At 38.1% G+C, this 18565-nt stretch overlaps 1 protein-coding gene across 2 annotated transcripts in view; it reads left to right on the top strand.

Moving 5' to 3' along the window:
- The window catches only part of LOC142358708 (uncharacterized), a 168528-nt gene that overhangs the window by 46646 nt on the left and 103317 nt on the right, over positions 1-18565 (top strand). For both annotated transcript variants that reach the window (XM_075410236.1, XM_075410237.1), the window contains exons 7-8: positions 11631-12482; positions 12644-13078. In XM_075410236.1, coding sequence (XP_075266351.1) covers positions 11631-12482; positions 12644-13078 — 1287 coding nt within the window. The remainder of the gene's footprint in view (positions 1-11630; positions 12483-12643; positions 13079-18565) is intronic.

Genomic DNA, 18565 nt, shown 5'->3' with positions numbered 1-18565 from the left:
CCTCAACAAACAACAACATCGATACTTCGAAGTCGAAGGCAGGTACAAGTAGGCCATCTACTGGTCAACAGCAACCAAGCAAAACAACCACTTTGTCTTCCGTGACGGATGTCAAAGGCCTCCTTCAGGTCACGGAACTGAAACTTACTAATTCTTCTGTCACTAGTACTACGGCGTTGGTTTTATGCGATACCGCTTGCAGTAACTCTTGGGTGTCCGATAGTCTCGCAGCTAGACTCGGTTTGCAGGGTACCGCATTAAAACTGACCGTCAAGGGTATAAATACGGAAGAACTCATAGACACTAAGGTGGTTCAATTGACTGTGACACCTCATAAAGATCAAGACTTCGAAGCATTCACAGTGCGTCCCTACGTGAGGGATACATTAAACGTAGGTTCCGACATCATTGACGTCAAGTCCATGCAAGAAACGTACCCACATTTGGCAGTTCTAGATCCAGTTAGATATAGCTATGGAGACATTGAGATGATTCTTGGACAGGATGTCTACCATGCCATCCGCCCGTTAGAGTATTTTTCAGCCGACGAAAAGTGCTCACCGTTCGCTGTCCACTTGCCCATAGGTTGGGTTCTAAGTGGCCCTTTCCCGTCAAGTTCAAGTTTAGTCTCGACGTGTTTCAAAGCCAATATTGAGCAGGATTTTGAACTCGCTTGTCAAGTAAAGTCATGGTACGATATGGAATCGTACGGCGCGTACAAGCAGGCTGACCCACGATCCGCAGCGGATGCTCGCGCGCAAGAAATACTTGAAACAACAACTTTCCATAACGGCCAAAGATACGATGTCGGTATGTTATGGGCTGATGACAAGATCCAGCTCCCGAATAACTACTTTTCGTCACTGGTACAGCTAAAGTCTCTCGAAAAGCGGCTCTCGAGAGATACATCATTCAAAGAAAATTATGCTAATACCATCCGTGAAGACTTGGAAAAAGGTTACTTGATCACAGTCCCTGATGCTCACAAGGTCGAGCAGCGGTCGGATAGAGAATGGTACCTACCACATCATCCCGTAATCAATCCGAACAAACCGGGGAAAGTGCGTAGGGTATTAAATGGTGCAGCAAGGTTCCACGGTACTTCTTTGAATAAATCTTTGCTCACTGGCCCCGACCTCCTCCAAAACCTAATCCATGTACTACTTAGGTTCCGTCAGCATCAATTTGCCGTGTCCGCAGATATCGAGGGTATGTTCCTTCAAGTGGGTGTCCCTGATTGGGACCAGCCATCACTGCGTTTTTTGTGGCGGGAGGACCCCACAACAAATGTTGTAGTGTATCAATACACGCGCCATATATTCGGGGCTAAAGACTCGCCCACATGCGCTAACTATGCACTGCAACGCACGGCCCGAGACAATGTTAATCAGTACCCGGAAGCAACCAAAGCCGTCCTAGAAAACTTCTACATGGACGATTACTTGGATTCGGTGGAGTCACCTGAGAGGGCTCTCAAAAGATCGAAGGAGTTGGTACATCTTCTCCATCTAGGTGGGTTCAAGCTTACTAAGTTTGTAAGCAATGTACCAAATCTGGCTGATCGAATTGATGGTTCAACTCAGTCTACTGAACCAAAAGTAATTGCCTCATCTAAGGAGGATTCTTCGCACGTGCTTGGGTTGAAATGGGATCACAACAATGATACTCTAGTTGTGAGTCGGGGTACCTCCAGTACAGTAACTAAGTCTTTAACACAACGCTTGGTATTGAGCCTAGTGTCTAAGGTGTTTGATCCCATCGGCCTAGTGGCACCATTTACTGTTGGTGCCCGATTGTTACTAAAGGACATCTGGCGTGTCAGCGGGCAGCACTGGGATGAAGAATTACCAAAAGACACTGTTGAAAGGTTCCTCGAATGGAGTGTAGAACTACCCAAGCTTGCAGAAATCACGATACCGAGGAGCTACTTTTCGGGAAGCTTTAAACACCTGGAACTACACATGTTTGGCGATAGTTCCCAAGAGGTCTTCAGCGCTGTTGCATTTCTCCGAGCTCAAGTAAACACTTCTAGTGGGCCAAAAACAGAGCTTGCATTTGTCCTGGGTAAAGCTCGTGTAGCACCTATGAAAGTGATGACAATTCCAAAGCTAGAGCTGCAAGCTGCTTTACTGGCCGCTCGGTTGAAACAAGATATCTGTCGAGCCCTTACTGTGCATGTCAACAAAGTTTATATGTGGACCGACAGCACTACTGTCTTGCAGTGGCTCAACTCCACAAGCAAGCAGCCAATATTTGTTGCAAACCGTGTTTGCGAAATCTTAGAACACACTAGCGTTGACGAATGGAATCACGTTGCCTCAAGCGATAATCCGGCAGATGCTGGCACTCGCGGTATGTCCGCTGAGGTTTTGCAATCAAGTAGCTGGGTGAGAGGTCCAGATTTCTTAAGAACCAAGCAATTCCCATTCGAACCAAGAACTGAAGTAGTTAATAACATCAAACTCGGTATAGTAACAAAGGAAACTGATGAAACAAATACATCATTGGCCGCATCTGTAACCAAGCCAACTAAAGAACCGCCCCCGCAACTAATTCCCTTCGATAAGTACAGTTCTTATCAGAAGTTGCTACGGATAACAGCGTACGTACTCCGCTTGTTACCTTCTCACGAATGCTACCGTAATGTCGATGGTAGCATCATAGACCCCACGGAGCTTGACAAAGCCGAGCGTCATCTCCAGTATCTTGTGCAAGGGGAGTCATTCAATGCAGAGAGAAAAGGTCTTCTCGAAAGCAAACCCGTTAAACGGAGTAGCCGTATTGCCCCGTTTTCTCCCTTTATTGGGCCAAATCGTCTAATCCGATCGGCAGGCCGCTTCAAGCGGTTGGTCGAAGTTGACTTTGATGTAAAACATCCTATCGTTCTGGACGCACGCCATGCATTTGTAAAGTTGTTCCTCAGGCACACGCACGTTAAACATCATCATCAGGGTATTGATTACCTGCGGGCTAAAGTACAAGAACGTTATACCATCCTCAAATTACGATCCTCACTGCGTTCAATTAAATCCAACTGCGTCACGTGCAGAATGTTCCGCGCTGCCACTATTCAACCCCTTATGGCTGACCTCCCAGTAGAAAGACTCGCATACCAGTCTCCTCCCTTCACGAACACCGGGGTCGACTACTTCGGCCCATTTTACGTTACTGTACGTCGGTCTACCGAGAAGAGGTGGGGTTTCCTCTTCACATGCTTAACTACTCGTGCCGTTCATGTTGAAATCGTTCCGTCCATGGACGCCAGTTCGTGTGTAATGGGAGTGGAGCGGTTCGTCTCCCGTCGGGGTACACCGGCCATTATTTGGTCAGACAATGGCACTAACTTTGTTGGCGCGGAAAAAGAACTACGCGAGAACATCGAAAAGTGGAACACCATCAACATCGCTGTGGAACTTGCCCACAAAGGCATCAAGTGGAGGTTCAATCCGCCCAGTGCGCCACACCAAGGTGGCATCTGGGAGAGGCTAGTACGTAGTTTCAAGCGCGTACTTTACACAATCCTTGGAACACGTCGCCTCACAGATGAGGTTTTAAGTACCACTTTTTGTCTGGTCGAACATGCACTTAATTCACGTCCGTTAACGCCCGTAAGCGCCGACCCGTCCGACTTAGGCGCATTAACACCTAACCACTTTCTCCTCGGTAACCAAGCACGTTGTCTCCCGTCCATCATTGGCGCAGATGAGTTTGATCACCGTAAACGTTACGCCCGCGCGCAGTCTTACGCTAACGCTATTTGGTCTCGTTGGATCAAAGAATACGTACCGGCGCTGAACCGACGTTCCAAGTGGCAGACGCCTGCCGAGCATCACCTTAAGACCGGTGATTTGGTTTGGGTAGTTGAAGAGACCAACCCAAGGGGTTACTACCCCACTGCTCGGATCACTGAACTTCGTTACGGTTCCGACAGCGTCGCACGCTCCGCCGTATTGCGCACGTCCTCCGGATCGCTCGTTCGCCCGCTTGTAAAATTAGTACCGATTCTCCCAACATCTTCTTCTGGGCCGGAGGATGTTACTGAGTAAAACGAGTAATATACCAAAATGCGTCATTTTTCTTGGCCAATCAGAATCGAGTATTTAAATACGCATAGAAATCGTTCCAATTTACCTACAAAGCTCGGAAAAAGTGCAATTAACATAATTTCAAGTAAATCTAATCATAAGACCTATCAAATAAGACATGATTCGGCTCAATATTTTTCGGCTTTTTGAATTCATTGGTACAAAATGGTGACTGGCATTGAACTAATGCGTTATTAGACAAAATACCGGCCAAATGAGCATCAAAAATTGCCGTCTAAAAAACCACTTGTTGCTATGATCGTCGTAATCTTAATACGTTAATAATGCTATCATCGATGACTTATAGACTGACTATAATACGTTGCTATGTACGTATCAATGCTAATACGTTACTTGATCGAAGTTGCTTACACGTTGCTTACAGTTGAAATGAATACGTTTATTAAGAATTGAATATTCGAACTTCTGTTTTACCAGAGTTACAATTATTTATAACATTAAGCAAAATTTGAAAAGAACGGATGACATTTGAAAGAAAGATTCCTGGCAATGGAACTAAGTTGGCTGATCATTGACACAGAAAGTTAAAATTTCGAAGATAAAACCTCGGCAGTAGTAGGCAATTTTGTGGAACATTTTTAAAAGATCCGTCACTCATAATTGTGCTGCTCGTACTATTTAAAAAATGCTGAAACCCGCAAAATGCTAGAAATCGACGTCAAAATGGCAGGAAATGTGGAAATATAGAAGCTTCAACTTGAAATATTTCCGCTTGACGGCTTTCCATGGATACCACTTTGAAGTTTCTATGATAGATGATATATTGAGCCATCTAATTTGATTGATTAAAAAAACAGTTGTAGGTGGGGTCGAAACAATTAACTTTAAAAGTTCGATTTAACTATTTACTCTCGTTTACACAGCCGATATTTAAGGAAAGGTTTTAATTCTCCAAATAAAGAAAATACAAGTAAATTACATACACATGACAAAACGAATAAGAATGGGAAATTTATACAAGAATGTGGAAATATGAAGAGGAACAACAACGGAGCCACTGGGACTCTCAAGTGTTTTCCCTGGCTTAAATGAAAAAGAAAATTTTTTAAGTGTTTAAGGTTTCATGGGTTTGAAGACGTCAATATCGCGGCGTCTAGAAGGTTTTGGACGATCTAATATAAGGGCTCTTTGCGGAGTTGCATTTTTACGGATCGAGTCGCTCGAGATAGATGTTCTTAACAAAGCAATTTTTTATTGAGTTTTTGGAGTGTAGATTGTTTATTGACCTGAGGGCAAATTTCAGAATTTTTTATCTGTGCATTAATATACTGTAAATAAATGATTATTGAGGCAAAGCTCCGATGACAAATCGCACTGTTTTCTGAGGAAAATTAGAACCTTTTTTATGTATATGATTGCGCTCCAAGTCAGAAAAACTGCAGCAGCCGTACAACATACTATCGCCGAACACAATACCTCAGTTTTGAACCATGGCAACATTGAGTACTAAGCCTAACCTCATAACATAATCAATGAAACAAAAACAAAAGTTTGCAGTCAACGTGAGTTGATATTTGCACACTGTAACCGATTGAACCGCTTGATCATTAATAACAAAACTATGTACATTATACTTGGAACCATTTGTGATCATTTTAATTGGGACTGTTTAATAGCCGCCTCAGCTTCTCAGCCGGCTATTATAGCGCTCCTATTTTTTTTAAAAAAAATCAAAGAATTTGAATTGTATTGGGGTGCTGTCTTTTTTTAAAGATCTGTTCACCCATTTTCATGATTTTTGAAGTCAATTGGAGTGCTGATTTTGTTAACGCCGAAACAGGAACTGGAGCGAAAAAGCGAGTAGTTTTGCGGCGTGAAATTTTGTCGTAATTTTAAATTGGCGTAATTTTAAAAATTGGCGTAATTTTGAATTCGCTCTAATTTTAAAGTATGGTGTTCCCAATCCATTCATAATTCATTCTAGGCTTGGTTTTTTGTTTGAGCTAAATTTCCATATCTCGCTATTGGTTTTTTGTTCACATGCGGCATTTTGACATTGATTATTTGTTTTTTTTTTAATCTTTTTGATCTGATTTTTTGGGAAGTGGTCTTCCTAATTCAATCATAGTCCGTTCTAGGTCTAGTTTTTGTTTAGTCAATAGAAATTCTTTGAATTGACGTCAAGACTTGCTATGTTTTTCTTTGCTTCGTCGAATAAAAATTTTCTGCTTTACCTTAGCTCACAGCTTGTTCAACATTTTTCGTTAAATCTTTTTGACTTCTCTGGGCTAGTTCCACTCTTCTCTAATCCTGCTAAAAGTGTCTTTAGACGGCAGTTGCTCAGCAAAGCAATTCAAAATGAACAGAGTCAGTATCAAAAAAGGAAATCAGAAATAGAAACGGGATAAACCCATAAACCCATAGAGCCCAGTTATAGATGCCCGTTTCTCAAATTTGGTTCTTAGAAATCTTAATTGTCGTCTCTAATGCTTATTGATATTGATACTAGCTCCTATATTGTCTCACTATGAAACAGGAGTGTGTCCAACTACAAAATGACATCAAAATATTTTGCACTTTAAAATTGTTTTTCTACAAAAAAATCATTTTTTTTATTTTTCTCTTCGTTCAATCCCAATCGTGGTTATGGGTATCAACGGCGGCTATTTTCCGACAATCTGCGGGGTATGTTTTTTAAAATTAAGATCTTGTTCGTTAGCGTTGAGGCATTCGCTCACCTTCCTCAGGTCTTCAATGCCAAGTGCTGAAAACGGATCCTATTACTTAACTGGATTTGTTTTTTTAAACAAAAGACCGGAAAACAAATTCTGAGTTCTTTTCGCATGAACATTGCGTAATGCAAATTTTGATTTTCCAATTGTGTTAGCAATTTTCTCATTTGTAGTCTGAATACATTTTTGGTGTAAAATTATGTCAAAAATTATCTTCCTTGTCTCTTTTTTCTCCCACTTAAAAAAGCCGTGGGAGTTAAGTTAGCATTTGGAAGTTTACTGCGAAGTCTTTTCTCATGTAATAGAAATTTGTTTTTCTGTGTCAAGTTACAAGTGTCTAAGGCCATGTTCTAGGTGCGTAACTTCTAATAATTATCGCTTAGACTTTAGAGCTAACTGCTTTATGGCAAAATAAGTTGTGCGAAAGTTATGATCGAGGTTTTGATAAGACTGAGCGTAACTGTTGTCAGTTGAAGAATAATCATGCAAAATACCTTTTTAGGTAACCATTAGTGGTAGGAACTTTTCATAGTGATAACCTATGTATATTTGTTCCGACCCCTCTTGAGGGGGGGAGGAACTATATACTCAAATGGGTTTTTTTTGTTCAGTCAATTTTGGTCGATCGATATATTCATCGTAGAGAGTTGAGACTGGTATCATTAGAAAGCTTGTCCAGCGTAGAATATGGAATTAAAAAGATTCTTTAGATTTTCGTTTTTGACAGGGAGATATCGAGGTTTAAACTTTCGAGAAAATAGAGTAAGTTCCTTTGATTTCATTCACCTTTTTTCGGAAATTTTGACTAAAACTTCGCCAATTTTGATAAAATTTAATAAAATTTTTCAAGAAAATGTTGTTGACTTTACGTTTAAAGACAAAATACATTTTCGGATATTTTCATTAAATTTTCTTTGTCACAAATTCCGGCTAAATATTTCACAAAATTCAGACTTTTTCATCAAAAACAGCACGAAATAGGATTTTTAAGTCCACTCTGATTAATTTTGCAGGAAGTGCACACCCAAAAACCTCTAACACAATCTTTGTAGACTGAAAAGGGGGCTAATTCCACTTCAACTTCCGTTGAGAGTGCTCCTGCCAATTTTTGCGAACTTTATTCGTTAATTATCAAAAAGGCAGCATTTATTTTTGATTTTTTAACTAACAAAATATCTATATCAATGACATTCCAAAAATTAAATATTCCTAATGGACAATCAGCATTAGCAGGACCAGTTCTAAGCCAATCTTGGACCGTTACAATCCAAAAATAATTCGGATTGTCGTCAGTCAGTTTTTTATAAAAAAAAAAATTCGATCTTTTTGATATTAATTAAATAACAGAACATTCCAAATCAAAGCTACTAGTGATAGGTTCTACTGGCTTTCTAATTAGCTCGAAATGAATTTATCTAGTTGATTGCTTGAAAGCTTATGGTCATTTTGACTTTTAAAATATTTGATTTTTAAATAAAAAATGGCTTATTGAACTTTGCCTCCATTTTTCTCTTAAGTTGGTCAAATTGTAGCTTAGTGTCAGCAATCAAAGAGTGCTCCTTCTTTCTGTTGAATTCAAATTTAGTCTTTATTGCGGTTTTACGCCTTAAGTTATGGTGTTCTGGCTTTGATACTACTAGATTTCACAATTTTCTTTTTAATTTTTAGGTATTTGCCCATTTTTCGTGTTTTCTAGTTTTATCAAATTATCACGTTATTTTCAGTTCATATATCACATTTTTCGCATTCAAAATAACGCCAATTGATAATACTTAAATCCTTAAATATATAGATTGTGTTTCTTTACCGCTTCGACAGTACTTTTTCGAAGAATTTAATTGAATTTTTTTAATTTTGTCTCTAACTGTCGTTTTTATTTTGTCTTTTTAGTCGTATTTAATTTCCTGTACAATGACTCGGTTTGATTGGCTTTTTCTGTTGGAGAAGATGAACCGATGTTCTGATATTAGAAGACAGATATTGGCTTTCATGACTTTGAAAACAATTGTTTTCCAAAATGAAAAAAAAACATTTCAACTTCGCAATTTTGTTCCTTTTATTGTCTGGTTGTTACCTGGTCTCGTTAATTAAAGGTTAAGGATGACATAATGTTTGTCTGGGGAAGGTGTTAAAAGGGATGGGGTCACAAAATCTAATGTTTTTAAAGAATTCGTTATGACTTTACTGGCATGACATGAGTTTTTCACATAAAAAACTAAATTAATATTTGATTTTTGTCATATTTGACGTTCTTTTTGTAGAGTAAGACTTGTTCTGGATAATTTCAGGTCTCATGGGCTTCCTTTGGAAGAATAAATGAACCTATTCAATTTTTTCCTTTCATAATTAATGGTTTTCATGTCTTGTATTACATAATCTTGCTTTTTTCTTTTTGGTCTAATTATTACCTAGTTTCATTAATGAGAAGTCACATAATACATTTCAAGGGAAGGTGTCGAAAAGGATTGGTGTCAAAAAATCTAATGTTTTAAGAGAATTCCTTATGACTTTACTGGCTTCCACACGGGTTTTTCACAAAAAAAATAAATTCAGACTTTTTCATCAAAAACAGCACGAAATAGGTTTTTTTTTAGTCCACTCTGATTAATTTTGCAGGAAGTGCACACCCAAAAACCTCTAACACAATCTTTGTAGACTGAAAAGGGGGCTAATTCTACTTCAACTTCCGTTGAGAGTGCTCCTGCCAATTTTTGCTAACTTTATTCGTTAATTATCAAAAAGGCAGCATTTATTTTTGATTTTTTAACTAACAAAATATCTATATCAATGACATTCCAAAAATTAAATATTCCTAATGGACAATCAGCATTAGCAGGACCAGTTCTAAGCCAATCTTGGACCGTTACAATCCAAAAATAATTCGGATTGTCGTCAGTCAGTTTTTTATAAAAAAAAAAAATTCGATCTTTTTGATATTAATTAAATAACAGAACATTCCAAATCAAAGCTACTAGTGATAGGTTCTACTGGCTTTCTAATTAGCTCGAAATGAATTTATCTAGTTGATTACTTGAAAGCTTATGGTCATTTTGACTTCTAAAATATTTGATTTTTAAATAAAAAATGGCTTATTGAAATTTGCCTCCATTTTTCTCTTAAGTTGGTCAACTTGTAGCTTAGTGTCAGCAATCAAAGAGTGCTCCTTCTTTCTGTTGAATTTAAATTTAGTCTTTATTGCGGTTTTACGCCTTAAGTTATGGTGTTTTGACTTTGATACTACTAGATTTCACAATTTTTTTTTTTAATTTTTAGGTATTTGCCCATTTTTCGTGTTTTCTAGTTTTATCAAATTCTCACGTTATTTTCAGTTCATATATCACATTTTTCGCGTTCAAAATAACGCACAATTGATAATACTTAAATCCTTAAATATATAGATTTTGTTTCTTTACCGCTTCGACAGTACTTTTTCGAAGAATTTAATTGAATTTTTTAATTTTGTCTCTAACTGTCGTTTTTACTTTGTCTTTTTAGTCGTATTTAATTTCCTGTACAATGACCCGGTTTGATTGGCTTTTTCTGTTGGAGAAGATGGGCCGATGTTCTGATATTAGAAGATAGATATTGGCTTTCATGACTTTGAAAACAATTGTTTTCCAAAATGAAAAAAAAAACATTTCAACTTCGCAATTTTGTTCCTTTTATTGTCTGGTTGTTACCTGGTCTCGTTAATTAAAGGTTAAGGATGACATAATTTTTGTCAGGGGAAGGTGTCAAAAGGGATTGGGTCACAAAATCTATTGTTTTTAAAGAATTCGTTAGGACTTTACTGGCATGACACGGGTTTTTCACATAAAAAACTAAATTAATATTTGATTTTTGTCGTATTTGACGTTCTTTTTGTAGACGTAAGACATATTCTGGATAATTGAAGGTCTCATGGGCTTTCTTTGGAAGAATGAACGAACCTATCCAAATTTTTCATTTTGTAATTAATGGCTTTTATGTCTTCGGAAATAAATTTTTTTCGAAAAAAACAAGTATTACATAATTTTGCATTTTCTTTTTTGTCTAATTGTTGCTTATTTTCATAAATGAGCGGCCACATAATACATTATCGGTGTTCGACGAAGGTGCAATCGAACATATTTTGGGGGCCGAAGTATGGCTTTACGGCTTCCAAAGCATTTTCTGGCAAGTTGTAATTGATTTTTAGTTTGTTGTCTATTTGTTGTTCTTTTTGTAGCTGCATAACAAATTGAATACCAAGAGTTCTTAATTCATTTCTATTGAAGAATTGGTAATTTTAAACCAATGAGATTTTTTAGTTCATTCCTAATGGTTTTCATTTTTTTTTAAATTAATTGTTTTTTTAAAAAAAATTCAGCGAATTTTCTAACTTTAAAGTTTCTGTTCTGTTTTGTCTAATTGTTACCAAGCTTTATTATGAACTGGTGAATAACCATTTGTTTTTTGTGAATTGCAAGTTATTTTGTTTATTTTCAGTTTTATCTGACGCCATTTTGTCTTCGTTTTTAAGTTTTTTTTAAAACGGACATAAATTTTTTGTTTGTTGTTGTATAAATAATGTTTGTTGTTGTTGTTTGATTTTGCCGTTCGTCTTCGTTCGCTTTCTTAATATCGGCCTATCTCATCAATCTAATGCATCATTTTTTACTCCACTGAGTTATTTGCTTTGGATTCTATCTTTTCGTTCATACACCAGTTTTTTTTTTTTTGAAAAATACTTGATTTTTTTATGTTTTCCATCTGTTCCTCATTTGGTAGACACTTAGGCCAAAATTGTGGCTGAGTGGGGTCGGAACCTTATGTGCGATCGCACATTACCGAGCCGCCTTGTTCTTTCTAAATATACTGTGATTTGTTTTAGGTGTTGGACCCATACGAGACCAAAAGTGTAATGCGAACTAGTTTCTTCTCAATTGAAGCCTTAAACCACACAGGATTTCTCAAAGTCACGCTATCCACCGTCGAGTTCTCTGACTCATTAATACTCCCCATACAATTCGAGTCCTCTGCACGACTCGGGGTCTATGCAAACACTGATGCGGTAGATTTTGGTCAGATTTTTCCAGATAGACAACCGAAACGACAAAGTATGCTTTTAATCAATACATATATGAACGATGTCACGATTCACAGCATAACCAGTCGGAACAAGGCACTCAAGGTGGATTTCATTGGACCCCAAATTTTACCAGCGAAGATGCAAAAATTTTACAAGGTTGCATCTTTTCATCTCAATCCTGATTGGTTGAACTCCAGTAAAGACAGCTGTGGAGATATAATTGTTCGAATCAGCGGATCCGAAAAGAGTGAGCTGAAAATTCCTTTTCGCTCAAAAATATTAGTAGGAAACTTGACATTACATAAAAACAGTACAAGAGTATTCCATTTTTATTCGGGAATGAGATCGAGAAGATCGCAAAGTATTCTGGTCAAGAATACGTTTGAGGAAACGCTCTTAGTATCGCATGTGTTTCTGTTAGAAAAGAAAGCGCCACATTTCAGGCTTGAAGGGTTCGATGGACCTGTAAAAATTGAATCTGGCCAAACTGTTGGTCTTGGAAACTTGACATTTATACCTGTGGACCGATCTGATATAGAGCGGGACTTTGCGTCTCAGTTAGTTACGTTGCCAACGTATCAGAGTGAAATCCACGTGTCTTCCAACATATCAAATTTCTCACTGCCGTTCAGCTGCTATTCAGGACTCTTGGATGTAAGTTTTGCTTGTTTCACAAAAGCTGGCTCTGTGTTAATACAACCTGATGAAGCTGTCTCAGATGTATAGATTATCGAAGTATTCCCGATTTATGTTATCGAAATATAGGTGATCGATTTCGGTTATCGAAATCTATGTGGGATATATTTGTGTTTCAGTACAAAATTGGCTGCTTACAGTCACTCGATGAGGGAAATTGTTATGCATCAGACCGCGACGAAGTTGATGAAGATGAGGGACCTCAGCTGGACTTCGGATTTATCACTGCAGGCCATCCTAAAACTCTTCTTTTAACACTGTTAAATAACAACACTGTTCCAATTGAACTGGGCGATATTAAGTGGACTATGGAAGACACGAATGTGTCAGTTGTAGCTGGCAAGTTTAGGTTCGATGGAGGTCGATTGGTGGACCTGAAGCTTGAAGTAGGGAGCTCCAATGATGAAGTTACCACCAAAATTTTGCCTGTACAGCCTAGTCGCAGTAAAGTAACGGTGGCAGCATTGAGCTCTATCTCGCTTCTCGTTACAGTGCAGGCACCTCAAGAGCCGCAAATGATGGGAGGGCACCTAATTGTGAAGACTAAATATGAGGTACGCCATTGTAGAGGCAATATTTTTTTTCCTGAATGGAAAGATATTTGGAAGACAGAAAAATCGCAGAAAACCGATAGTTCAACAACGCCTCCGCCATGAGTTGGTTTCATTTTATCGAAAGATGAGCGAACTGACCACAGTAGCGACTAACTGAAATCATTCTGCCCCTATTCACTTTTTGAAATTTTTACTTTTTTCCAAAAGACTTGAAAAAGAAATTAAAGCTTTCACAAAACGACAATCCTATAGCCAGGTTGTTAAAATATTTGTTGACCGAGTCCTAGACTAGGGTTATAGAAGCAAAATGTTGCTAGCTAAAGTCTTCCTATTTTCTCGAATTTAGCAATTCCGGCGAAGCAGATTATTGGACAGTTTTTTAAATAGCCGCGAAGCGATAGCGGCTATTATTGGGGACATCGTTTTTTAATAGCCGCACAGCGATAGCTGGGGCTATTATTGGCCTTCTCTTGGTTTTTTAATAGCCGCCTCATCTTCTCAGCCGGCTATTATAGCGTTCCTATTTTTTTACAATTCAAAGAATTTGAATTGTATTGGGGCGCTGTCTTTTTTTTTTTAAGATCTGTTCACACATTTTTATGATTTTTGAAGTCAAATTGGAGTTGTGATTTTGGTCAGGCCGAAACAGGAAGTGGAGCGAAAATGCGAGTGGTTTTGCGGCGTGAAATGTTTTCGCTCCAAATTTAAAGTAGAGTGAGAAAACGGTGTTTGAACAAAAATTCGCTTTCTCGCTAGTGGTTTTTTGTTCACATGCGGCAATTTCACTTTGATTTTTACTGTTTTTTCGATTTTTTAGATCGGATTTTTTTTCTAAATGGTTTTTCCAATCCATTCATAGTCCGTTCTAGGTCTAGTCAATGAAAATTCTTTGAATTGTACGTCAGGACTTGTCCTGCTATGTTTTTTTACTTCGTCGAATAAAAAAATGTTTCGCTTTACCTCATTTTGCTGCCTTTTCAACATTTTGCGTGAAATCTTTTTGACTTCTCTAGGCTAGTTTCTCTCTTCTCTCATTCTGCTAAAAGTGATTTTGAACATCAGTTGCTCAGCAAAGCAGTTCAAAATGAACAGAGTTAGTACAAAAATGGATGTCAGAAATAGAAACGGGATAAACCCATAAAGCCAAATTTTAGATGCCCGCTATTTGAACGTCGTTCCTATAAGTCCTATTTACCATCTCTAATGCTTATTGTTATTGATAGTAGCCCCTGTAGCCTCTCTCTAAGAAACAGAAGTATGTCCAACTACGAAATGCCATCAAAATAAATCGGACTTAAAATAATGTTTTTGTACAAAAAATTTTTTTTCAATATCTTCTGTTATTTCAATCCCAATCATGCTTATTGGAATCAACGGCGGCTATTTTCCGGCAATCTCCCGGGTATTTTTAATTAGTTGCTTGGGGGCATCTTGGATCGGGTATGTTTTTTTATTTCGTCGTCATGATTTTTGTTACGACCATATGACGTCACAGCCACTTTTTGTTCATTCGTTCATGCAATTTCAACAATTGCATGCACGAGGTCATTTCCCGCTCTTAGTGGATTGAGTTTTTTGTTCATTCGCGTGATTAAATTTTTGGTCACACTTGACTTACCTCACTCTCAAAAATGACTTCCTCACTTTGGAATTGACTTTTATTTACTTTAATTCAAAGAGATAAGGTCAAATGGGTGTGTGTCACTCTAAATGAAGGTTATTTGAGATCAGCTAATAGAGGCAGCAATAACTTATACAGATTTTTAATCAAAATATAACAGATCAGCCTTCAATGAAAAGACGATTTTTTTGGTCTGTCTTTTCACTGTTTTTTTAAACTACCGATCTACGAATCTATTGCGGCTATTTTCTGGCAATCTGCCAGCTATGTTTTTGAATTCAAAGAATTTGAATTGTATTGGGGCGCTGTCTCTTAAGATCTGTTCAGAAAGTAGAGCAAAAAAGTGAGTGGTTTTGCGGTGTAAAATTTTTGCACTCTAATTTTAAAGTAGAGTAAGAAAACGGTGTTTGAACAAAAATTCGCTTTCTCGCTATTGATTTTTGTTCACGTGCGGCATTTTGACTTTTTTAAAAAAATTTTTGATTTGATTTTTTAAAAAATGGTTTTCCCAATTCACTCATAGCCCGTTCTAGGTCTTGTTTTGGTTTAATCAATGAAAATTCTTTGAATTGTACGTCAGGACTTGTCCTGCTATGTTTTTTAATTCGTCGTCTCCATCGAATTATTCAATTTCAGTGACTTCTACTGCTTTGCAGTTAACATTTTTGTGCGTGACGTCATGTGTTCTGCTTTTAGGTCAAATGCGTGACTTACCTCTCAAAAAATGACTTCTGAACTCAGTTCAGTGCTTTTAAGTTTTATGAACTTTTACTGCTTGAAGATCAATAGTGTGCATCTAAGTAGTGTCAAACGTATATGCCCTGATTCTTGATTACTAGAGCCTTGAGTTTCGAGTATTAGTTTTAAGGTCTTAGGGCTTTTTCCCTATAAAGCGTATATGTCTCATACAAAAGACGCTCCGAAGCTAACCAAAAAGTCTAGTGGGCTATTAAAGGACTGGTGGTCAATCTGTGTATCTAATATCTTTAGGGGTTTCAATTCCATGGAAGGCCACAAGCATCTATCACGGCTATTTTCCGACAATCTACTGGCTATGTTAATTGGTCTAATGAGGTTTGAAGCAATTATTGTAAACGTGTGGGTTAATGGAGATTTTTAGCTTTACCGGTTTTGTGCTTTTGTTGTACATTTTTTTGATATCGAAGGATTTTTTCACCCTCGACATTTATGTCCTGGGTCATATAATTCCTCTTATTCCAAAATTAAATGGTTTTTAAAATAAAGTCGAGTGTCAGCTGGAAGTGGCAACGCCGTTATACTTTAGGGATCAAGGTCACTACTGCCATCCGGGAAGGCATGGATACAAAGCCCTCAGACCAGCATTTGCGCCGATAGCAAATTTCTGAGCTGCAGGACCTAAATTAAATGCTCCTACGCTTTTCTTCCGAGAGTAATTCATCCGACTTTAGTAGGTTTATGTTTTAACAAATAGCTAAAAAAAACAATGTTTGGGGATGAACGTTTTTCAAAAAATTGTATCCATTGAAATTTGCCTAATTATTGGTAGTGTACCTACATAGAAAACTAAATCACTGTCAAAATTTTGGCTTACAAAAGCATCTTGAAATAAATGAAATAAAAAAGTTTGTAGTCTCTCAAACTAAGTTTGTTCCCATTTTTTCGCTTTTTCAGCGTTTCGTCCTCAAAACGGGATAAAAGTTAAAACCCGTAGGGCATTTAGTGACTGAGCAGCTCTCTTAGAGCCTTACGCGTTACTAGTCTTTAAGTATGCCATCACCAAAACTTTTTTGAGGAGAAAATTTGGCGTGGAAGGCAGTTCTAAATCTGAACGCTCGTTGATTGGCCCTTATAAAAATAATTTTGCAAAGTTTCTGTTTAATAGCCGCCGTGCGATTCTCAAAGGCTAATATTTAGGCGCATTTTCCTACAATTCAACATAATTGGCTTCTAATGCTATTCTGTTTTTTGTAAGTTATTTTCACGCATTTTTCCATGAATTTCGGCTTTCAAATCGGGATGAACATGTAAACCCAGTGAGCTATAAGTTCCAATAGTGGCACTTAGCAGGCGTTAGCAGTTTTTCCAGTGCTTAGTTTGTCAAAATGTGAATAGTGGGCAGTAAGTTTCAATAGAGGCAGTAAACAGGATTTAGTTGTGTGAATGTATAATTTGTCAAAATAGGGTAGTCCTAAGCTCAACGTGAATTTTTTGAAAATTTAGCGCCGTCTTTTGAATGCTTTTTGTCTTCGCAGTTTTTTTAACTGGACCTTTGAATAACGCTGCTCACAGTGGATATAGTGCATGGTTAAGCTAATTTTATGTCTTTAGATTACTGTATTGGTAACGCTAACTTAAAAACAAAAAACTGTAGTGAATTTTGCTATTTTTTTAAATCATTTCTCTCTTTTTCTTATGCACTTGAGCCATCAATAAAACTGTTTTTGACGTAGAGATTTTCTTGAAAGCTTGTTGTTTGAGTTGAGTTAATTCAACTGTAGTTAGTTTTGTTTTGAATTTGAATACTTTTTGCCTTAGATTGGCGCTGATAGTAGCAGTTTTTCTACTGTTCTATTTTTGTTGAATCTGACACGGAGCAATTTTTGCAAGTGGTTTCATGAGAGTCGTTTTTTTATGTGAAGGACTCTATTCCTCCTTTTTAATTGCTCCCAAGCGAAGTTCTGCAATAGTAGTGGAATTTTTTCCCGTATGCGATTTTTAATTGCCTCAAATAAAGTTTGTAGCAATTATATTAGTCCTGTTGATTTTTTTATGCAATTTTTTGCTTGACCGATTTTTCGTCTGACCCATTTGACTTCTCGTCCTCAATCCGCCCCCCCCCCACACACACACACACACATCAGCCTCCCCCCATACCCCACCCCTGCACGTTCACGACGCAAGGGCCCCGTGCAGCCAAAGATCCCCTCCCTTCGTTCCCCCGGGGTGCATCCCCCGCTGAGCTCAACTCGCGCTCTTAAATTAAGCCACAGCCAGTCTCAGTAAAGCGTGGCTAGCTAATGACAAAGCCAACCGCTCGCCGGTTGTTTGAGAGCAATTAGCCCGACGTTAGTCCCCGGTTTTGTGCCACCAACTTATCGTTTGATAGTTTTTCGTCTGACCATTTAACTTTCGTCCTCAAAAATGGAGATAAACAAATAAAGCCCCGAGGGCATTGTCGCTGAGCAGATCCCTATGAGCCGTTCTAGCAACTATGTGTACTAATCATTTTACCTGAGCTGCTCAGAAGACTTTAAATCATTGTGTGTGCTGTTTTTTGGCGGTTTCGACCCGCTCGCAAAATGCCACCCCTTTATCCCACAATTCTACCACTAACCCTGCCTGCTCGACCCTCGTTGAAATACATTCAACTCAACCAGCCAACATGTTTCGCTACCACGCATTAACCGCCCTTAATGCACTCCCTGTTTCTACGCTGTTTTAGGTAGGCTTAACAAGCCTTACTAAGCCAATGCTCTCTACCGACAAAGCCAACGGCTCGCAAGTCGTTTGAGATTGGTCTGCCGGTCCGAATATTTCAACGCGTCGAATATTTGCCTCTTTTAGGCTGTTTAAAGTTCTGTTCGCTCTTTTTATAGCTGCGAAGCTGTAAGCTGAACGGAGCTATATTGCGGTGCTCTTGGCTTTTACGACTCGAAGAGGAGTATTGGAGATGTCCTTTTTTAATCAATTTTTTGGAGTGAATTTTGAAGCGGGAAATGAAACACGTGAAAAAATTTGGAGTGATTTTGTTGCTGAACAAAATGAAGTGTGGAGCGAAAAGAGAGTGATTTTTTGTTCGTATCGCTGTTTTCTAGAGAGCGAGAAATTGACGTGTGAAAAATCATTCTGTAAGCGAGCGAAGTTTTTTGTTCACCTGCGGCATT

This window comes from Convolutriloba macropyga, chromosome 2, assembly GCF_964194025.1.
Source record: "Convolutriloba macropyga chromosome 2, txConMacr16.3, whole genome shotgun sequence".
Lineage (NCBI taxonomy): Eukaryota > Metazoa > Xenacoelomorpha > Acoela > Convolutidae > Convolutriloba > Convolutriloba macropyga.
The sequence above is the reverse complement of the archived record's forward strand: the minus strand, read 5'-3'. Positions and strand labels throughout refer to the sequence as shown.